This window comes from Leopardus geoffroyi, chromosome A1 (genome assembly GCF_018350155.1).
Source record: "Leopardus geoffroyi isolate Oge1 chromosome A1, O.geoffroyi_Oge1_pat1.0, whole genome shotgun sequence".
NCBI classification, from domain to species: Eukaryota; Metazoa; Chordata; class Mammalia; order Carnivora; family Felidae; genus Leopardus; species Leopardus geoffroyi.
In genome coordinates this window covers 72,177,433-72,201,590 of record NC_059326.1, presented here as the reverse complement: position 1 = coordinate 72,201,590, position 24,158 = coordinate 72,177,433, and the positions used below count along the sequence as shown (strand labels likewise).

The 24,158-nt window shown below is 40.5% G+C and overlaps 1 protein-coding gene across 5 annotated transcripts in view; it reads left to right on the top strand.

Annotated features, from left to right (window-relative positions):
• The window catches only part of NALCN (sodium leak channel, non-selective), a 320,527-nt gene that overhangs the window by 212,459 nt on the left and 83,910 nt on the right, over positions 1-24,158 (top strand). For all 5 annotated transcript variants that reach the window (XM_045481393.1, XM_045481373.1, XM_045481362.1 and 2 more), the window contains 2 exons: positions 18,600-18,736; positions 20,669-20,810. In XM_045481393.1, coding sequence (XP_045337349.1) covers positions 18,600-18,736; positions 20,669-20,810 — 279 coding nt within the window. The remainder of the gene's footprint in view (positions 1-18,599; positions 18,737-20,668; positions 20,811-24,158) is intronic.

Genomic DNA, 24,158 nt, shown 5'->3' with positions numbered 1-24,158 from the left:
TTACAGAAAATACAAATAATTGAAAAACATCTGTGTTCATGGATTGGAAGATTGAATATTATTAAAATGTTCATACCACCCAAAGTTATCCACAAATTCAGTGCAATCCTTATCAAAATCCCAATGTACTTTTTTGCAGAAACAGAAAAACAAAATCCTAAAATTCCTGTGGAACCTCAAAGGTCCCCAAACAAGACAAACTAAATTGAGGCCTCATGTTCCTTAATCTCAAAATATATGACCAAGCTACAGTAATCAAACAACATGGTACTGACATAATGACAGACACATAGATTAGTGGAACAGAAGAAAGACAGTCCAGAAATAAACCTTCATATCTATGGTCAAATGATCTTCAACAAGGATGTCAAAACCACACAATGAGGAAAACTGGATGTCCACATGCAAACTGGATCCTTTCTTTCCACTATATACAAAAATTGACTCAAAATTGATTAAAGAACTTAATGTAAGACCTACAACTATAAAACTCCTGGAAGAAAACATTGCAAAAAAGTTTCATGACATTGAAACTGGCAATAATTTCTTAGATATGACATCAAAAGTACGCATAATAAAAGCAAAAATAGACAAACGGGACTTCATCAAACTTAAAAACATTTGTGAATCAAAGGAAATAGTCAACATAGTGAAAAGGCAGTGTCTGGAATGGTAGAAAATATGTGCAAATCATGTATTTGAAAAAGGGTTAATATCCACATATATAAAGAATTCTACAACTCAACAACAAAACAAGTAGCAAAGGATTTGGATAGACATTTCTCCAAAGAACATATAAGAATGTCCACAAACCATATGAAAGGATTCTTAGCATCACTAATCATCAAAACCACAATGAGATTCCACCTCACACCCATTAAGATGGCCCTATTAAAAAGCTAGAAAATAAAAAAAAACATTGGCAAGGAAATGGAGCAATTGGAACACGTATACCCTATTGCTGAGAATGTGTACCCACTGTGGAAAACAGTATGAAGTCCTTCAAAAAATTAAAATAGATATGATCCAGGAATACCACTTCTGGGTATATATCCAAAAGAATCGAAAGCAGGGTCTCGAAGAGATATTTGCAAGCCCATGTTTACTGCAGCGTTATTCACAATAGCCAAGAGGTGGAAGCAACTCAAATGCCCATTAGCAGATGAATGAATAATGAAAATGTGTTGTGTATACATACAGTGGAATATTATTCAGCCTTAAAAAAGGAAGGAAATTCTGACACATGTTACACATGGATGAACGTTGAAAACATTAGGCTCAGTGACTTAAGCCAGTGACAAAAAGAGAAATACTGTATGATTCCACTTCTGTGAGGTTCCTGGAGTAGACTTGTTCATAGAAACAGAAAGCAGACTGGTGGTTGCAAGGAGCCAGGGGGAGGGGGCAGAGGGTAGTTGTCATTCAATGGCTATAGAGTTATAATTATGCAAGATGAAAAAGTCCTAGAGATCTTTTGCACAACAAGTGAATGTAGTTAATGCTGCTGAACTGTACCTTAAAAAGATGGTACATTTTATGTTATGTATTTTTTACCACAACTTAAAAAAAAAGTTTTTAATGAAAAAATGGTAGGATTACCTGGGTGGCTCAGTCAGTTAAGCTCAGGTCATGATCTCATGGTTTCATGAGCTCGAGCCCCGTGTTGGGCTCTCCATTGACAGTGTGGAGCCTGCTTGGAATTCTCTCTTCCTCTCTCTCTATCCCTCCCCCCTCATGCGTTCTCACTCTCTCTCTCTCTCAAAATAAATACATAAACTTTAAAAATAAAAAAATGGTGATGATATTAGCAGTAAGGAGGTGGTAAGTGATGGTGATGACAGTAGGGCTCAGGCACTCGGGTGGAAGTTGGGTTCTAAGACATGAGCAGTGAATGACAGCTAAAGAAGTGAGGATGAATTGCCGATCCTTTCTTCTTAGGCTTATCATATTCTAAGCTTCCACACAGACCACTAGTTACTGGATGATTCTTAATGTTTTTAAGTATGTCACCACTATTTACTATAGGACTACCCAACCTTTTTTTCCATTGTGGCATGTTAGAGAGTGATGTTTGCACAACACATTGGATCAACAGCTGGGAATCTCAGGCAGTTGGAGTCATGAGATCCAGGATTCCTGCTGCTCCAGGAAACACTGAGCTGCCCAGGGGCCAGAGGCTCAATACCCTAAAGAAACTACAAATCATTAGCAACTGGGGTTTGGGAAGTGGTATTTACTGGAAGCCTTTGATGTTACTCAACTCCACTTGAAGCCACTCTCCATCTTTTAGTCAGAAATGACTCTTCAGTTGTCAATTCACATATTAATACCCATAATTTTCCATAATTTAAATCTCAGGAGGTCATCTTATATAAGATTTGCTCTGCTATTTCTGAAATTGCTTCATTGTTAGACTTCTGCTTAATACATGCTTATGTCAATAAAGACATGGACTGCAATAAGATCAGTTCTAAGAGATGAAGTGACTGAGGCAGAAAACAATTCAGATCAAGATTCAAGCCGATAGGTTACAACAGAGACTCAGAGTTTGGGGATATCAATTATCAGCATTAGATATGGCCTAGAAATCTAGAAGTCAGTGCCAAAAGGGAAACAGCCCACCTGAATTTTGGAGTTAAACCGGTGATAGTCATCAAACAGAGGAGGTACCTTTTGGAATTTATGTCCTTTGGTTGTGCATTAAATTGTGTCCCCCCAAAAGATATATTGAAGCCCTGACCCCTAATACTTCTGAAGGTGACCTTATTTGGAAATAAGGTATTTGCAAATATAATCAAGTTAAGATGAGATCTTTAGGGTGAACCTTAATCCGCTAAGGCTGGTGTCCTTATATGAAAAGAAGAGACAGACAGACAGATATACAAGAACACCATCTGATGACAGAGGCAGAGACTGTGAGGTGTCTACAAGCTTAGGAGCACCAAGAATTGCCGACCATCACCAGAAGGTAAGAGAGAGGCATGGAACAGACCTTCCCTCAGAACCCCCAGAGGGCACTAAGCCCAAGACACCTTGATTTTGGACTGCCAGATTCCAGAACTGTCAGACAATAAATTTCTGTTGTTTTAAGCTACCCAGTGGCCTCACAAATGAACACAACCTCCAGAGTCATGTTCTCTGGCCTCAAGAAGAAGTGCTTCCCTTTTGGCACTGAGATCGTGGCCCAGTGGGGGACAACAGGTGCAACTCATGATGCAGACCAACTGTCATCGACCAAGAGCAGCTTTCTCAGCAGGTGGAATCATTTACCTTCACCCTTAATCTCATAAGTCCCATAAAAAGTGAGTTTTATAAGTTTGAGACTCTCTTGGAAGAAGGGTTTCCTCTAAGCCCTTTCAAATTTTCATTCCATGAATGAGTGACCCAAACCAGATCACTTTTACAGGATTCGTTTTCAGAAACCTTGTTCTTTGCCTCATTCCACTGGCACTTGGGACTTTTTATAAATTACCTGAAGTCTCTCTTGCCTTTGAACAAACATAAAATGACTTGCCTAAGACCATTCAAGTTTACATTGATCAGTTGTTGGTTGTATCATTCTACAATTGTGCTAATTCAGAATTACTTTCATTACATTTTTTCCCACAGCACTCTGTAAGGCAACCCCTCAATTTTAAAAAAATGAGAAGGTACATAGGGAAAACATGCCCTAACTGGGGAAGAACCTCTCCCTTCAGCTCTGCCTCAACTCCACATGCCCAGCCCTGTGCCTACTGCTGAGCTGTGGGGACTCTATCTCATTTGCTTTCTGAAATCAAGAGAAGAAAAATTTTTTAAGTGAACAGCATTTTTTTCCTTTAGATCCTTTCACAGGCAATGGGAAAGTAGATTGTTATGGTTCTAAGGGAAAAGCATGACAACTGGTTTTCAGTTTTATTCAGTGTCTCACAGTCATTGCATTGCAAAAAGACTCCTTCATAACCGTTAAGACTATAAGGAGTTAAGATTATAATCAGTGTTACCCCGTGTGTACCTAAACGCGAACGTCAATGCATTTACAAAGCCCATCTGTTGCTTGTTCTGAGTCTCAGTGCATATATCTTTTCATTCTTCCCAAAGCATTTTTACTATCTGATTGTTCATTTGTTTCTCAAATCTTTGAGTCCCTACTGTGTGTAAGACACTGGGCCAGGCACTAAAGAGACAAGAATAAATAATAAAATTCTCTGTTCTCATGGACTTTATGGTCTAGTGGAAAAATTGGACATAAATCAAATATCCAAACCAATGAATAAATGTTTACAAACCAAGATGAACTTCCTTTAGAAAATAACATTTTTCTGGGGCGCCTGGGTGGCTCAGTCGGTTAAGCGTCCGACTTCAGCTCAGGTCACGATCTTGCAGTCCGTGAGTTCGAGCCCTGCGTCAGGCTCTGGGCTGATGGCTCAGAGCCTGGAGCCTGCTTCCGATTCTGTGTCTTCCTCGCTTTCTGCCCCTCCCCCGTTCATGCTCTGTCTCTCTCTGTCTCAAAAATAAATTTAAAAAAACGTTAAAAAAATTTTTTAAAAATAATAACATTTTTCTGAGTGAGAAGTTCATAGAAGACTCTGACCCACGTGGAGATAAGGGCAGTGAGGGAGGAGAAAGAAACACTGGAGCTAAGTTCTGAAGGATGAGCAGCAGTGACCAGAAAGCCCAGGGCCAAGTGGTATAAAGTGAGTGTAGACAAGCAAGCTGGGCATAGACCACGCAGCACTTCGAGAAGCCAAGAATTTTATGTTTTACCTAAGAACATGGGAAGCCACAGAAGACTTGAATATGGGAGGCAGTGGTAAATTGGAGAGCTATTTGGCAAGTGAAATCAGCAGGGACGTGGTGAGGGGTTGGATTTAAGGGCAGAAGGGGAAGAGTCTCAAGGATGACTCTTGGTTTCAGGTTCATCTCCTTGAATGGATGATGGTAACATCCACTGAGCCAGGAAACATTAGCATGGAACCTATTGGAGGGAAAAGATCAACAATTCAGTCTTGGGCATGTTGTGACTGTGATGAGTTTGGGACTTAGTGGAGACCCCTAACAGCTGCATGTGTACATCTAGAGTTCAGGGGTGAGGGCTGGCTGGCTGGCTAGAGATACAAATATGGATGTTCAAGGTAATCTTCACTTAGCCAGTGCCTACCATGTGCCAGGCACTGTCCTAGGCACATGGGGTAAGTCAGGGAAGAAACCAGACAAAACTCCTCTCCCTCTTGGATTCTTCAGTCCTAGTGAGGTTTTCTGTACGGACATAATACTGGAAGTTGTAAATCTGGATGAGATTATACAGAGTGGAAAGAAAAGATACTAGAACCTTGAAGAAAAATGTTTAGTAACTGCAAGTGCTTTACCCTTAAGGCAACACAAATAATCTCATTTTTCTCCATGTAAGTTTTGACTTTTGGTTTTGTTACAAATAATCAACACTCTGTCTCAAATTCGAACTCCCAACAAGAGAAGATCTGATTGGCCCAGCTAGTCATCCTCATGCCTTTTAGGCCAGAATTTCATGTCTATGACTGCTTACAATGTTGGTCATCCCTACAGAAAGTCATCAGCTTTCAACAGGTCTAGATCCAGACCAAAACACAAAGGGGGCCACCCTGAAATGTGGCTGGTTTCCTAAGACAATGCTTTCTTCTCCTAACCCTCCACCCTGGCCTCTGCTCTAAAGAAGCTAGACCCTAAAGAAGGAAATGTGGAGCAGTGAAGGAAGGGAGCGTGTCCCCTCCCTAGTTCCAGACCTGAAATCACACTTGTAGCCCTATGAGGTAGGGGCTTGGGGAAGGTTTGAATCAGGTAGGAGACTGGATTGAACTGGAATGATTTTTAATAAAAGGTGGCCAGAGAGTTATGGACTTTATCAAAATAACCAGTCTTCTTTCTCTTTATTAATAATTCTGCTTCCTTGTACTCGAGAGTTAATGAGTTTATTATTGGCCTTTCCTTATATTCTACTCCGGGTGCTTGCTCAACAGTAGGCATAGTGGGAGATGGGGTGAGACTGACATTCTCACACACAGCCGTATGACTATCGAATAGTTTCTACTCTGGTATGAACAAAAGAGTGACTGAGGCTATTTCTAGGAAACGAGAAATGTACATGCATGCTATTTCATTTTGATGTTATTCCTATTTCCATTTTGCTTTGCATAAAATATGTTGATTAATGTGAATCTTCATAGTGCATCTAATAAGCCGTTTTTATCAAAGTCTGCAAAATTGAACAACTCTACAATCTACCATAAGCATACTCAGGAATGGTACTTGGAAAATGCATGCTTATTTCCTGAAAAGGAATTACTTAAGGAGACAGAACACGGCTGAGGTTCAAGGCCCCAGTGTGGGGACTGTGAAATATGTGTCTTCCATACCTCCAGTTTAAAGTGTGGTATTTGTTTTGCGGTAAATACATTCACTAATACTAGTTATATGTACACTAAGCTGGAACAGATAAGAAAACTTACTGTAGATAATGTCACACTGTCAGAGAAAGAAGTTACAAATACGCGAAGGGAAATGCCAGAATTAACCCTATGGCACCAGATTGGAGTAGGAGTATTAGTATAAGCTCAGTTTATTTTAAGATAGAAGATAGATACATAGATACACAGATACATGGATGGATACATATATATATAATCTAAGGTTACATAAGACCTGTCCATCCATACACAGGTGTTAAATATAGGTATGCATATATACATTGTTTTATATACATACATTATTTCCTCTGAGTGAGCCTAGAAGCAGTGACCTATCAATAACAACAAGCAAACCTGGTGCTAAGATTTTCATTTCTTTTAAATTTTTTAGTGTTTATTTATTTTTTAGAGTGAGAGAGACAGACAGAGCATGAACAGGGGAGGGGCAGAGAGAGAGGGAGACACAAGATCCGAAGCAGGCTCCAGGTTCTGAGCTGTCAGCACAGAGCCTGATGTAGGGCTCGAACTCACGGATGGGGAGATCATGACCTGTGTTGAAGTCAGACGCTCAACTGATTGAGCCAGCCACCCAGGCGCCCCTAAGATTTTCATTTCTAAATACCATTCTCCAGTAAAGCAAATCAGCGCTCTTTGGAGGAATGGCTGATTCTCAAGCTGAGTCGAGGGAAATAGAAGATAAGACTTAAGTATTTTGTGGAGCCCAGAAAGTAAGGAAGTACTTTTTAAAAAGAAAGGAGAAGAAAAGAAAAAGAAAAGGGTATACTGGAAGAGTAAGAAGCCACCTGAAAGAGCCCCAGATGACAAATTGAGCAATCAAATAAATAATAGTGGTCTTAGATTATAACCCAAAGAATGAAATAAACAGCCAAAAAGCCATACTTACACATAAATTATCGAATTTAAAAGTGGAGAAGTGACAACTGTTCCTTACAGAATAATCCCGAGTGAATATAGAGGCAATATAGAGAAATAGAAATAATAGAATAATAAATGAGCGAAACAGAAAATCGCCATTAGAACATTATATTTACAAGCAGGACCTACTGCTGCGTGCTAAAATCAATATGAGGCTCTAAGGAGAAATAGATATTTACGTGACCTCACAGTTTCTTCCTTCAAAACTTTTTTTTTAAATTATTCTGATGGTTTGTTTTTTTTTTTAATTTTTTTTTTCAACGTTTATTTATTTTTGGGACAGAGAGAGACAGAGCATGAATGGGGGAGGGGCAGAGAGAGAGGGAGACACAGAATCAGAAACAGGCTCCAGGCTCTGAGCCATCAGCCCAGAGCCCGACACGGGGCTCGAACTCACGGACCGCGAGATCGTGACCTGGCTGAAGTCGGACGCCTAACCGACTGCGCCACCCAGGCGCCCCTATTCTGATGGTTTTTAACATATGTCTGCAAATCCTTTGATACTTCCCCCTCCTTGGAGGTGAAGCCTAAGTCTTCTCTTCTTAACTGTGGGCAGGAATTGGTGATTTACTTCTACCTGGTAGTGTAAGGAAACAGAGACTGTAACGTTACAGTTACAGAAACCTGGAAGACACCTTACCCCAGTAATGACAGTCGCCATCACCAACATGAAGGCACATTGGTGTCATGTTCCCCCTGATATGATGAGATAAGCCTAGCGTCCCCATAATACTCTTCCCCCCAAATCCACAACGTCAGCCAAATCCTGAGAAAGCATTGGACAACCCCATACTGAGGGCCATTCTGCAAGTTACCTGCCCAGTATGCCTTAAAACTGCCAAGGTCTTTTAAAAACAAGGAAGGTACGAGAAACTGTCACACGCTCTAGAGGAGCCTAAAAAGACATGATAACGAAATACAGTGTGGCACCTGGACTGGATCTTGAAACAGAAAAAGACACTGGTACAAAAACCAGTGTCTGGGGCGCCTGGGTGGCTCAGTCAGTTAAGCGGCCGGCTTCAGCTCAGGTCATGATCTCACGGTCAGTGAGTTCAAGCCCCATGTCGGGCTCTGTGCTGACAGCTCAGAGCCTGGAGCCTGTTTCAGATTCTGTGTCTCTCTCTTTCTCTGACCCTCCCCCGTTCATGCTCTGTCTCTCTCTGTCTCAAAAATAAATAAACGTTAAAAAAAATTTTTTTTTTTTAAAAACAGTGTCTGTGCTTTAGTTAAAAGTATTTCGACCAAGGTTAATTTCTTAGTTTTGATAAATGTTCTATGGTTATGTAAGATGCTAACGTAAGAAAAAGCTGGGTCAAGGGCATACAGGAACTCTCTGTACTATCTTTGCAATTCTTATGTAAGTTTAAAATGATTTCAAAATAAAGTGTTGTTTTTTTTAAAAATGGGATAAGAATTTCCTATGGTAAAGTCCAATAACACAACATATAAATTGGCTGCTATGTGGCCTTGTTCAAAGACACGTACATCTGCAAAGCTTTATACCATGAATACGTTGTATAGAATTTATAGTTCATTATGCTTTTCTGATCTTAAGAAGTTGAGAGCATACATGTCATCAGGAGCCAAATGCTTTTTATGATTTTGTTTCTAATAGAAAATCTAATGAGACTTGTCATTTTTCTTCATCTTTAATCAGTAAAATAACTCATTCTGAAACTGGGAGACTTGTTTGTGCTGGTTAATATAGCTGCTTCCACATTGTAAAGAACCTAAGAAAAGGATAACAAAATTCTGAGAAATACCACAAAGGGGTCACTTCACCTGTTTATGAGACCACATTGAGTCTGCCTGTTTTATTCTCCATCTCATCATCATTGTGTTATCTTTGTCCTGTGTATGTAAATGAATGGTATAAGACCATGGGGCACTAAGAGTCCAACACCTAATTTAAAATGTGTCATCTTAGTGGGGGGAAGATACACATAATTAGGAAGTTATGGCATAAAGACCTGAGCACTAAGGTTGAAGAAGGAACATAGGAGAACATATATCTAACTCAGATTTCAGGCAGGTGGGGAAGATGTATCTAGAAACGATGACCCGGAATGTTGTTAGCAAAATAGGAGAAGACGTTCCATGTTAAAGAAATAGCACGTACAAAATTGCAGAAGTAAAAACCCATCTACTGCTTGAAAATGTTGTTTTGATGAGGCAATATAAAACAGTGTTTAGGAGCTCAAGCTGTGGAATCAGAAAGATTCCACATGCCAGTACTATGACTTCCAGCCGTGTGACCTTGGGCGGCTGACTTAAGCTCTTGTGACCTCAGTTTCCTCATCTGTAACATGCTAGAGCATGGAGCTACCTCATGGGCTAAACCGGATTAAGTAATATTAGCAATGCCAAGTGTTCAGCATAGAGTCTAGCACTCATGTTTACTACTTCAACTTACCAATTATTGTTGTTGTAAGAAATCTTCCTAGAGGAGATGATTTTTGAGGGAGTTAATGAGTGTAGAAGGAAAGTGTGTTGCAAGCGATGGGGGAGGGGGCGGAAGTAGGGAGTATGTTCAGAGGCACAAATACATGAAGTAAGACTGTGGGAAGGACCCGCAAACCACTATCATTGGAATATAAGGTGAAAGGCACCGAAGGGTCCTTTATGCCGTCTTAGAAGATTCTAATTTCTTCTATATACAAATGAACATCCTTGAATTACTTTAAAGACCAGGAACACGATGGTGTTTCTTTTTCAGGTGTTCTGTAAAGAAAAATGGGCTTCAAAGGGCAAGACAAAGATGGAAACCCAGTTGGGGGGCAGGTGGGTTAGTAGAGGCAGTGAGATAAAACCAGGATGCCTGAGTGGCTGCTGGCTTCAGCAGCATGGGAAATGTTGGTGGCTGCTAAGAGCAGCCCTGAGGTGCTGGGGAGAGACCTGAGACAGCGAGGGTGGAAGATGCGAGGAAGTTAGTGCAGGTAAGCCGTATGCATAGTGAGTGTAGACGACACTTCGGAGAAGGAAGTTTGAAAAGGGAAAGGAATCGGATCAGGAGAAATGTTCACCACTCTTTTCATTTTCATTTTTAAAATCAAGGGTCTTGAGAAAATCAGTCAATCAAAGGGGCAGAAGTTGGAGCGTGGATGGAGGGGAGGGTTTGGACAACACAGCATGTGAGCGTCCTCAGAATTTATACCCACTCGCTGAGATGAGAGCATTTTCAGGCAGAACTAGCAGTCACTGTGGCATAGTGATAGCTTTGGTTTTTATAGCACATTTCCCTTGAGTAATTCAAATTACAGACAATATGCTATCTCACTTATATATCTGGCATTTATATAAAGGAGGGAAGATCCTCATTTTTCATTTGAGAACATTGAAATCCAAAGTGCTTAAGGGATTATAAAACCGAACAAAATTTTAAATCCACATCTTCTTACTTTTTTTTTTTTTTTTTTACTGTTTTTACTTAGATTGTGTTTTCTCCTGTGTTTTCTAAATCAAACCAGGGAGGACAATTATGTGAGTGTAATATATATACGTGTGGATATATATATATATATATTCTGAATTCCCTTTGGTGTGGGCTTTATCCTATTACTTACTGAATATTCATCTCTTAACAAGAACCAACTATCTAGTTTACATAGAATTCTAATATAATTTCATCTGAAGTGGAGCAAAAAAACGCATTTTTTATCATAATGAACATGTTTCTATGACTCAGTAAGTTTCCTAATGGAAACAACTGCGTCTCGCTTGAATAACACAAGAGAAATAGAATGTAAAATAGAGGTGTTTGGGACCTAGAAGAGAAAACATGCGAAAGCAAACTGTTCGTTACTTCTGTCTCAAAGAAATCATTAATTCCATTCATGGGATTTCAGGGGACAGTCATATGAGGAAAACTTACCCATTCGACATAATTCGACATTCTAGTTTTGAATAGTTTTTTTTGTTTTGTTTTCATCTTACTAACTTGTTAGCATTTTCTGCTAGCCTCGCCTTGTTGCAACTGTTTTTCACACTGCTTCACAAAGTCACCTTCTGAAGGACACTTAAAGCCGGTACGATCTTAGGTTCAGTGCTGTGTACATCCAGGGGATGGCACAAGACGATATAAATGTCAGAGTCCTTCCTAAGTGCTCTGCTGGGCCTCCCAAACCAGGAAGTGCAGAAGCCACTTAACTCCCCAGTGCACCAGCTCCTCCGAGAACACACCTCGGCTCCCCATTTTCTTCAGGGCCATGCTGTAAGGAGGAATGAGGAACCCCTCCGAGTCTGTTGAGAGATGCAGGAAAGGAAACACCAAGTGCCATGAATCAACTGATGTTATAAAACTACTTTGAACATTTGGAGGTGCCAGCTGTCATATTAAAATGTCTCATTTATGGCCCAGAAGCCAAGAAATAGAGCCCTCCGGTTTGTATCAATAAAACCCCAATTTGACCTTGGAAGTTCTGGATGTATTCCAGATTTTTTGTAAAACGGAGGAGAGTAGGTGACTTAAACACTTTTTAAGGGAGCATTTTTAAAAGCATACGGTAGTGCTGTCTTATATTCAATCATGTGGCTGAAGGCCCTTTGCCCAGGGCAAAAAAAAAAAAAAAAAAAAAAAGAAAGAAAGAAGATATTCTCCCTTCTAAGAAACTCCTTATTGGACTCAACAGCCTAGTGAAGAATATTCTTTATATTTTATATCAAGGTTTTATAGTAACACTGGGACACGGAGATATTAACAGAGACCAACATGTTTGATCATTACTCCAGATATCCCATCTGTTTTAACCCAGAAGCCGTGCAGTTTGGGTTGTAAAAATCACAGATGCAAAATAGCAAGAGAAACTTGCTTGAAAAATAACAGTTTACGCTTTAGGAAGAGTCTCACTTCTGAATTACTGCGTCATGTATAGATCCAGGAAAACCGGCCAAACCCATTGTCTAAAGAAGAAAAGAGAACTCGGCCTTAATTTACTCAGATAACATAGACAAACTTCCTTCTCCAGATTGAGCATAATGTGGCCGTTTTTCACATACTGAACTGCCAGAAAAATACTCCTCAGCTACACTGACCTACAGGTCTGTGTGCATTTTTCAAACTAGCATGAACTAGATTTTAAAATGAGAATCGTTCCCAAGTCTGAATACTTTTTAAGTTGTTTTCTTTTAGAAAAATCACACCAAAAATTACAAAAATTTTTATTTAACATAATCCTTCAATTCAGTTATTTGTCGCAGCATTTAGAAAGGAACCGAAACTGAATAATGTTTGAATATTTTAACAGAAGAAAGCACAGGCTGGAATACAGAAGATGTAAGCGATGAGGCAGAACAGGGTATGTGTCATGCAGAGCGATTACACCCAAGTCTCTTGAGAAGCACACAGAAAGCAAAAGGCTTTCAGCCACCCGACGTGTAATGATATCTCCACAAGACAGATGCTGAGCCATAGAATAGCCCTGAGCTTCGATGATTTATATACTTTAAAGCTCAAGGTTTGAATCTTTCTCTTTTATTCTAATTTCTTCTTTGCAAATGTGTTTTTTTAAAACCATGTGAGTCTGTTACAAATCTATCATCTGATCTATTTGTTACAGCCACACATCATGCTCAGTTGAAGCCATTATGAATTCTTTCCTTTGTTACTGTTCTTTATATCAGATTTTTCTTTTCTTTAATTTTTTTTAATGTTTATTTCTTTTTGAGAGAGAGAGAGAGACAGAGTGCAAGTGGGGGTGGGGCAGAGAGTGAAGGAGACACAGAATCTGAAGCGGACTCCAGGCTCCAAGCGGTCAGCACAGAGCCTGACGCGGGGCTCGAACTCACGAACCACGAGAACTATGACCTGATCCAAAGTTGGACGCTTAACCCACTGAGCCACCCAGGTGCCCCTACATTAGATTTTCCAACATAAAGACTGAAATCTTGTGTTCTCTGCATTCTGCATTCTCTTCCTTCCATCCAAGAGTTATAATCTTTGAAATTATTTCCAAGCGAACATTTACAATTACAATTACTGTACGTTAGAAGGTCTGCTTTTGTGGTATAGTATAAGGATCTTCTATTATCATCCCATATTTTCAATGTAATCCATATTACTCACCCATTTGCATCAAAGTAAGTTTAACCTTGGGGAAATCTGTCCTTAAATGCAAGAAGGGGGAAGAATTTGGATAAAAGGTAGAATAGGGTTTATTGTGTGTCAGGAAACTTGACTGTGGTTTCCAAGTACCATGCAGTGTTTCTCTTTGCTCTGGCTGCCTCACCTTCATCCCAGCCTGCACCCCTCAGTAGGCAAGCCGGTCCCATCGTCCTCTTGTATTTCTTCCTCATTTTGTATCTTGACCAACATCACGGACTGGGGAAGGAGAAATGGCCCAGGTTTTGGAGATTAATAGCAGTGGAGTAAGGATTAGATGATTTTGCTGAACTTCTCCAAACCGAGCACACCCAGCACCCAGACCAAGATCAGCTGTCCTTAGAAGCCCCTCCCCACATGTCCTCTTAGTCATGATGCTTCACCCCACCCCAGGGTAACTACTCAGCAGACGCTCAGCCAGATAGAGTAGCATCACCTGCTCTTTAACTTTATATAAATGGGATCATTCAGGATGTACTTGTTTCATTGGTCGGGATTCCTTCATTCAACGTTAGTTTGTAAAATTCACCCAAATCCTTGTGCTTGGAAGTAGTTCGTTGACTCAAATGCATAAATAAACCACAATTTACTTCTCCATTCAACTGCTGATGGGCATTTGAGGAGTTTATGGTTTAGCGTGGCTGCGGGCTTGTGAGCGTGAATGTGGTGTGCATGTGGACATGTTTCTGGTAGGTGCCGAGCTGCTGGATGTGTGTATATTCACCTGTAGTTGATGCTGTTTAACTGTGAACAGCAGACAGAGCATGTGGCAGGTGCTGTCCAGAAAGAGGCCCCTCCCCTGCTTGTAGAAGATTCTGTCCAGTGCCTCTGCGGTGAGATCTGATATGTCTGCCCCCCATGCAACCACCCACCCTTCTCTGGCTTAACTGGCCCTTCTGTGGAGCCATGATGCCTGACATTTGAGAGGATTGGTAGGATCCTGAAGAACCTTCTGAGTCATCAGAAAGAGCTTCTCATTTGTAGTTTTACGGTTCCACGATCAATTCATGCTAAATTCTAATTCATTTATTCACAAACAGTTATTATTTTTCTACTCTCTACAAGGTGCTATAGAAGTAAATTAAAAACATTAGGTGCCTGGGTGGCTCAGTCGGGTGAGCGTCCAACTTCGGCTCAGGTCATGATCTCACAGTTTGTGGGTTTGAGCCCCACATCAGGATCTGTGCTGACAACTAAGCCTGGAGCCTGCTTCAAATTCTGTGTCTCCCTCTCTCCCTACCTCTCCCCCACTCACGCTCTGTCTCTCTCTCTCTCTTTCAAAAAGAAAATAAACATTAAAAATATTTTTTAACAGAATCTGGGGTGCCTAGTTGGCTCAGCTGGTTAAGTGTCTGACTCTGGATTTCGGCTCAGGCCATGATCCCCGTGTCGTGGGATGGAGACCCGAGCTGGTCTCCATGATGAACATAGATCCTGCTTGATATTCTCTTTCTCTCTTTCTCTTTCTCTTTCTCTTTCTCTCTCTCTCTCTCTCTCTCTCTCTCTCTCTCTCTCCCCCTCTTCCCCTCTCACAATCTCTCACTCTCTAAAAAAAATTTTTTTAAGTAAAAAAACACAGAATCTTGCCCCTGAGGAGTTTACAAGTTTGGGGAAGTATAAATAACTCTTAACACTAAGTAGAATGAGATGTGTTCCATTTTAAAAACATGCAGGCAAGGTGACTATTTTTCAGTACTGGTACCCTACATTTGCCAAACATCATAGGCTAGGGTACTTAATTAAATATTATACAATTTTTTGTCCAGGGGCACCTGGTTGGCTCAGTTGGTTAGGCATCTGACTTTGGTTCAGGTCATGATGTCATGGTCCATGAATTTTGGCCCCGAGTTGGGCTCTGTGCTGACAGCTCAGAGCCTGGAGCCTGTTTCGGATTCTGTGTCTCCCTCTCTCTGACCCTCCCCTACTTGTGCTCTGTCTCTCTCTGTCTCTCAAAAACGAATAAATGTTAAAGCTTTTTCTTTAATTTTACATCTAAACTTACTCTAAACATCTATGGGCTCATCGATGGTAGATGTAAGTTCAGGTTGAATGCCACAGAGTCTAATTTTATTCTATTCTGTGAATCTAGGGATACTTACACTCTACACCAACAAATTTTTCAATCAGTAAATTGATACTTTCTGCTTATCTCTCCACCCTTCAGGATATACCTACAATCCTTTCTTTTATTTCCAAGTTATCTGCTAGAGTTTAGTTCTGCTGGTGATTGTATAATTATTCATTCAACATATATTTGTGTCGGTTACTTTGTGTCAATATTGTGGCAGCCCCGGAACACACCCAACCCCTGCAAGGAAACACACCCAACCCCTGCAAACATCCTTGTCCTCTGAGGACCCTTGTCATCCTAGAATTTACAGGCTCAGCGGAAAGAGAAACAGTGGTTGAGAATTTCAACTACTGTATGTAGTGGGTTTAATAGTGTCCCTCCAAAATTCATGTCCACCTGGAGCCTCAGAATGGGACCTGTTTGGAACTTAGATTTTTACAGACATGATCAATTAAGATCATACTGCATTAGGGTGGGCATTGATTTAAATGACTGGTGTCTTTGTAAGAAAAGAGAAGGAGAGTCAGATAGACACAGAAACACACGGGGAAGAAGCCTTATGATTTCACAGGAAGATAACAGAGCGATGTAGCTACAGATCAAGGAACACCAGGATTGCTGAGAAGCTGAGTCAAGGAAAGGAGTCTTCCCTAGAGCTTTCAGAGAGAGCATGATGCTGCTGATACCTTGATTTAGGTCTCCCAGCCTCCAGAATACTAGGAGAAGTTTCTGGAAATAAAAGTAGCACCGTCATTTTTTAAAGCTTCTCCCTTTGCTCCTCACCTTGAGCTCTTGGCACCTTGTTTAGAACTCAGCTAGAAGAGCTATTATATTTGTCATTATCTGTTTATATAACCATCTATCGGTTATAATGTGGGCTCCGTGAGAGCAAATACAGTGTCTTAGTTATTTTTATATCCCTAGAACTTTGCATGGAACCTGGCCTCTGGGATTTGGTTTATAAGTGACTGCATTGATATATAAATAAGTGAGTCAGCAAATACATGCATTAAATACCTTGTTTCTGCTCTGTCTTCTTGGCCTCTCTTTGGCCCTACATAATTGCCTTTCTCTCTGGTCTGACTTAACATATTAACTGCCTTTTCTTTTTCTGTGTGCTCTACTTACCACTGACAAATATTTTTATACCAGTTGTCCCAATAAATTTTTGGAAAACGACTCTCTTCCTCATGAATTTCTGTGTTTACATGTGGGGCCATTTTTCTAATTCCCTGCATCTCATGGAAATGCTAGCCGTGTTTGCTTTGCACCTTTGAGAGCTAATTCTTCATCACTGTCACCATCATAACCATCAAATGGTTGAGAGCATGCTGTGTTGCATTCCATGTAGAAGGGGAGGAAGGCCATGAACAGTGGCCCCTTTTCTAAATGAGGTCACCACCTCAGTCAGAAAAACCACAGACAGACCCCAGAATTAACTAAGATGTACAGATGGCTATGGCAAAATATTTATATTATATACAACAAAAATGTAGGAACAGTTTCTGAAGTTTATGAGAAATGAGGCACGTTTTCTGAACTAGAAATAAGACATATAACCTCACGATGAGCTCACAACCGATTGGACAACCGTGTATTGTATTGAAATTGTATGTTCACCCAAATGCAGCACCCATGTTCTCTCTGTCCAGTGTGGATACCCTCACTCAGGGAGGAGGGAAAAGTTGGCACCTCTCTGACTTACAAAACTGTTCTCAGCCTCCCATGCTAATCTTTCCACAGACTGGAGACAGGTTGTAATTATAAAGTAAAAGCACACCCAGCAAGGGAGAAGAAGCTGATGGCTTTTGAAACATGCTTCCCTAAGCCCAGCAGAGAAGCTGCTTGAATTTGATGGACTCTTTGAACAGGATCGGCGCTCCGAGATGCAGGCTGGAGAGGGGGACGAGTTGGGTGGACATAGAGAGGTTCATCCCAGTCTACAGAGAGGTCTGAGAGGAGGCAGTAGTAAAAAGAAGTAAGGGGGGGGGCACCTGGGTGGCTCAGTCAGTTAAGCGTCTGACTTCGGCTCAGGTCATGATCTCACGGTTCCTGAGTTCAAACCCCATGTGGGGCTCTGTGTTGACAACTCAGAGCCTGGAGCCTGCTTCACGTTCTGTGTCTCCCTCTCTCTCTGCCCCTCCCCCACTCATGCTCTGTCTCTCTTGCTCTCAAAAATAAATAAAACATTAAAAAAAAGAAGTAAGGGAGGTTGGCAAGAGAAGTCAGCCTTGGATTGGGAAGACAGTGGTTCTGAGAAGGGGAGGAAGCACATTACTTCATTTTTCAGGCCAGAGTTCCCCTAGCCAAATCCATCCTTAGGATGGCTCCTTAGCTCAGCACTGGTTCCAGTTTGTGACCTCAAGTCTCAGTCTCCCTGAGACCTAATTTGTAGAAATATAAAAGCCTTCTTGTAGATAGACAGATGATAGATAGATAGATAGATACCATTTGCTTGTCATTTCTTGCAAAGATATTTTATGGCATATAATATAATCATTCTCAAGCATCTATCCTTACAACTAACTAAACAGAGAACTTCCTATAGGTACCAAATGTGTTGTTTCCATTTTGAGCTTTTCTTTTTAATCTGCTAGAATAAATGATGCGTTTTCTTGACATTTTCCCTCTTTACAACTATTACTACTTAGGAGTTTCATTTATTTGTATTCTTTTGATTTCCTGCCGTAGCACACATATTTATAAAACAAATTTTATTGTTAGGTTATTGGATATGCTAGTGATAATAAAGAAGTAAACAATAAAAAGTAATGTTTGGTATTAACGGGAATATTTGGGAATAAAATAGCAAGTGTTTCCTCTCATTATTTTTTTTTGCTGGGCTAGTTTTTTGTTTTGGTTTAGGTTTGGGTTTGTTTTCCGGGTTGTTTTCAAGTTTGTGCACGGAGAGAGCGGTAGATGGCGGGAGACAGAAACACACTCGATGGGTCTCTGCTGCCATCTACCGTCCATCGTGCACCAACTCACCGTTTCCTTGATTTGAAAACTCAAATACTCCGTGACTTGCAGTAAGCCAAGTTCCCCCTTGTCTTCTTTCTATTTTTTTCTTTAGTTAAAGCAAAGTGAAGCCAATGCAGACACCAAAGAGAAGCTCCCTTTGCGACTTCGAATCTTTGAAAAATTTCCAAACAGACCGCAAATGGTGAAAATCTCAAAGCTTCCTTCAGATTTTACAGTTCCTAAAATCAGGTATTAACATACTTATTTCATCATATGTGCCAAATACACTGTCAAAGAGTTATCTTGAATCTGCATCAGTCCTTCTTTCAAGTTCATGTTTAAAAGAAGGGTATTTTTTTTTCTATTTTTAAGTTATTTATGTTTCTAGTCTCTCTACCTCTGTTTTAAAAGCCATTGACCCCTTTAAGCGATATATTCGGAGCAGTCATTTGATGGTGGCATTAGGCTGCTTCCCCCTGCTTCTTCCCGAGATGCTCCTCAGGGATTCGACTCCCCAGGTAACGGGCACGGGCACGGGTGCTCACGGCTGCAGGTAGACACCAACCCCTGACTTTCAACCATATAAGGATAAACTTGCCTCTTGAAGCCTTTTATTTTCAAGGAAGTAGAGAAATGCCACCAGCCAGGTTTCTGTCCTGCTGTGACAGCATTTGTTTAGAACGTCATGTCTGATTCCAGTATAATTTGTCTTTCACGCTTTTGTCAAGTTTAAAAATTCTTTAATGCATCTTAGAGAACAAGTAGTGCATTACAAAGACCTGCTCAAAAGTGTGTTGCCATTGTTTCTTTATGCATCATAAACCAACATAACTATTGTGGGAGAGAATGGTATGTCGTTCCTCCAAATCTTTAAACTGTCCTTAATGTAGCATGGACACAACCTTAGAAGGAAAATTCTGGTGACATGGCTTGCCCAGCACACTCACCTTAGGCTCTAATGGGTCCTTGTCTTCCTCTTTTAAAAGAAGAAATGTGGCATTTCCCACTTATACTAATTTTATCTTCTACCCCTTTGCCCTTCAGTTAAGCATTTGCATAAAGGATGTGTTCAAACCCTTATTTTTAATAATCAAAGGATTTTATTTCAGTTGTAGCTCAAAAATCACAAATAGAACCAGAATAGTATGAAATTTGACATTTTTATGTAACTAGTTCTAAAAACAATCCTGTGGGGGGGTTATAAAAATGTGAGACTGGATATGGTGCCATAATATTTAAAATTCAAATGGAAATATATTTGCATTTCTGATTAAAATAATTTTTTAACTTGAAAATAGGAAGTATGGGGCACCTGGGTGGCTCAGTCGGTTAAGCGTCCAACTTCCGCTCAAGTCATGATCTTGAGGCTCATGAGTTCAAGTCCCCCGTCAGGCTCTGTGCTGAGAAGCCTGGAGCCTGGAGCCTGCTTTGGATTCTGTGTCTCCCTCTCTCTCAGCCCCTCCTCCCCCCACTCGTGCTCTCTTTCTCTCTCAAAAATAAATATTAAAATTTTTTAAAGAAAAAGAAAATAGGAAGTGTAAAAGAGCCACATATTAGATTCAAGATTAGTGGTTGTATGAAAAGGTATTATTTGCATTCTCACCATGTTTTGGAGATGAGATAAAGCAAGTTTCTTTGAGTTATTTTTAATCTTTAAATGTAAAATTATCTCTCAATAATTCTTATGATGAGTGGAAGTTCAGAGAGATGAACTAATTCTTCTAAGTCTTAGAGGCGGAAAAGAAGTATCTTATTACCACAATGAGATTCAACAAACTACTGTCAATGACTGAATATTATTGCTTAAAAGTTATTTCAGGGACATTGCTTTTTTAAACAAAACTACTGAAGATTCAGGAAGCTTTCTCTAAATTAATTATTTTGCTAATTAAATTTAAACACTGCTCTTGGCATGATGTGTCTTCTTTCTTTCTTTCTTTCTTTCTTTTTTTAGCAGCAGGCAAAAGTTTATTAGAATATAAGATGAGGAATGAAGAATAGTAGGAAAGCTCCCTTTACAAAGAGGGGACATTAGAAAGTGAATGTTCTGGGTCTTTTTTTCTCTGAACTTCTGTCACCTCTATCTTAGCTCAAGCAAACGCACAGGTGTAAAACGCCACCACGTGCTCCATTTTATTTAACAATGCTTGACATGTGTGTGTCTGTACTTCCTTTGCAAAGGGAGAGTTTCATGAAGCAGTTCATCGATCGCCAGCAACAGGACACCTGCTGCCTGTTACGGAGCCTCCCTTCCACCTCTTCCTCATCCTGCGATCACTCCAAACGGTCCGCAATAGAAGACAACAAATACATTGACCAAAAAGTAAGAATCCACTGCTTCAAATTACCAAAGTTTTCTTAAGCACGTATGTTTTACATAATTGCAAGGCTCTATGGGGTCCTGAAATCGAAGGTCTCAGAACAATAATGAAGAAAATTATTTTATTTGTAGAAGAAATTGTTAAACCTGACATTGGTATTATTTATGAATTTCAGTTTTGCATTTGTACACGTCAGCTTCTGAGCCGTGCCAGGTAGCAGCCCTGTGACTTTGATGGGTAGAGACCATCCCAACCCTGCATTTTCTTACTTGCAGAAGGGTTCTGATTGCCAGCAGTCAGCCCGGTTTAAGGGTGGCCTGTGTGTTGCTTTTTCAAGAGACCATGTTTATTCCAGTTATTACACTAGGGAGAAAAACCAGAGGAGGTTCCTATAAAAATCAGTCAAGGGGCTCCTGGGTGGTTCAGTCAGTTAAGTGTCTAAGTTTCAGGTCATGATCTCGCCGTCCATGAGTTCGAGCTATGCATCAGGCTCTGACAGCTCAGGGCCTGGAGCCTGCTTCAGATTCTGTGTCTCCTACTCTATGTTCCTCCCCCACTTGCACTCTGTCTCTCTCTCTCAAAAATAAATAAACATTAGAAAAAAAATCAGTCAACATAACTACGGCTTATTAGTGCTTAGTATGTGGTGGGAATTATCGCTATGTGTTGTCTTAATCATGTTGTGATCTATCATTCAATAGTTGATAGGGAATTTTTTCACTCGGATTCCACAGTTAGAAAATGAATGACCAGTTACAGAGTTTGTAACAGATCTTAAACATTAGGGTTCACTCGCAGGCGTTTTCCTTTGAAAGTCCTCGTTCACTTTTTATTCCATTAAATTGGGGCCACCCGTTTTCTGTTGCTTAGAATCAAATACATATTTCTCATTATCACGTGAAAATGAAATACCAGCCCCTTCATCCTCTTTTCCCCTGCTCTCCCATCCCACGAGGATTAGCCTTTCCCCTCTGCTGCTTTTCTCCTGCCCTTCCCCACCTCTCCCCTCTAACTCTCCCAGCACTCAACATGTGCTACAGCCCAGTGATTTTGTTCTCAGTTACAATAATGAACTCCTTGTACGATGTCTCTTCCTGTTTATTTTCTTTCAGTCACCTACAGATGCTATTTCTCTCTCATCTAGATTCCAGTGTTGTAGATGACAAGTCTGATGCCACTGTCATTTTTTTTTTCATATGAATATAATTAGTTTTTTCTTTGGTGGTTGGTTGGTTGGTTGGTTGGTTGGCAGGTAGGCTTTCTGGTTTGGGGGAGCTTTTAAGACTTTCTACGTATCCCTGGGGCTCAGAAGCCTTACCAGGATATACTTTGTATGTTGTTTCTCATCAGAACTGCCCCAAATGGGGAGTCTTTTCAGTTTGCAGACTGAGATATTTGTCAGGGAAATTTTCATTTACTATTTGTTCAATTATTACTTTTCCATCTGGCCCTTTATTTCCCTCTTACTTTTTCCCTCATGCTTGCCGTCGCTCTGCTTTTCTTCTGTGCTTTGAAATATTTATTCCACTATATCTTCCAAGCCACTGAATTGATCTCAACTGAGATTTTTCTTTGCCTTTAAATTTTGAGTGGAGAAAAAAACCCACAAAATGTGCGTTTGCATGCGTGTGTACACATACAAGCAATATTCTTAACCCTCAGTAAAGACTTTGACTGTTTTTTTAAAAATATCAAATTTGTCACATTTCTTGTCCACAGTTGTTACATTTCATTCAATACTGTGTCCAGGGCATACACAAGGAACTGCATGTGTTAGTGGACAATCAAGTGGAGAGATAGTGGCCTGGTTTCAGCCACTCAGTGTGAAATCGCATTTTACATACTAGAACACAGAATGTTTATTTTTAAATTTTATTTCGGGGCGCCTGGGTGGCGCAGTCGGTTAGGCGTCCGACTTCAGCCAGGTCACGATCTCACGGTCCGTGGGTTCGTGCCCCGCGTCAGGCTCTGGGCTGATGGCTCAGAGCCTGGAGCCTGTTTCCGATTCTGTGTCTCCCTCTCTCTCTGCCCCTCCCCCGTTCATGCTCTGTCTCTCTCTGTCCCAAAAATAAATAAACGTTGAAAAAAAAAATTAAATTTTATTTCAAATGCAGACTTTAAGCCAGAGGTATGGAATGAATCCCCAGCCTGGGCTGTGGTTGTCGTGACCAGCCATCTCCACAAAGAATGCCAAGAGCTGGTGGCCGTTATGCCCCAAGTGGGCATAAATCCACAACATGCTCTTTTAAGTCACTAATAACATTATTCCACTGGAAACACAAAATTGAAATTAGTCCCTGATCATTTATTTTCTCTCTGAAAGCAAATACGACATTTCTCACACTTTCTGAACAAAATATTTTGAAATTGGTGAGGAAAAAAATAAAGATTCTTGGCAGGTGTATGGGGGTTCCAAGGGGGGCACACCCTATCACCCTTCTGGGTGCCCACCATCTCCCTCCCCTAGCGATCCCTGTGCTAGATCACTGTCTGAGAATTTCAGATGCCATTTCTGACTTCTCCAATGTCCTTATATTTTTGTGGCTTCTGTCTACTTTCTCATTTCACATTATTTTTAACTAACTGAAAGTAAGATAACAATTACAATTTTATTCCATTATCGTACAATTGTGCCTTTCTCATAATATCCTAAAATATAATGAACTAGCACAGGCCCTGCCCCTCAGTGGTATCTAAATCACTCAGCATTGTAAAAGAGACTAGAACTAGAGCACCTGGGTGGCTCAGTCAGTTAAGCATCCGACTCTTGATTTCGGCTCAGGTCATGATCTCACGGTTTCCATGAGTTCGAGCCCCAATTTGGGCTCTGCACGTTGACCATGTGGAGCCTGCTTGGAATTCTTCCTCTCTTCCTCTCTCTCTGCCCCTCCTCAGCTCTGTCTTTCACAAAATAAATAAATAAATTTTTTAAAAAATTAATAGAAGATACTAGAATTTTTTGATGACAACAGGCATTCCCCAATCTATAAGTTTGGTTGATTCAAACACACAATATCTGATCTTGTACCAGGAAAATTATAGAGATGGTTAGGTTATCCTTCTCCCCAGGCAAGCTTCGTTGGCCCATATCTGGATAATCTACAATTGGGAGAATATTATTTATCTCCTCGTGAGCTCCATTCTCTGGAGACATGCTCCAGTTGGGAAGGTGGGTTGTAGAGAACATATTTTCTCTTCATCTCAGTAGCCACTACCCTAGCATGGCAGCAGCAAGAAGGTTTACCCACGCTACTGTTGCTTCTTAAAGCCTTGGCTTTATTTAGGCTGCAGAGAAAGTCAACTTCCCTCCTTTGACGTTCCAGTGTTTGCAGCTTCAGCTACCATCGCTT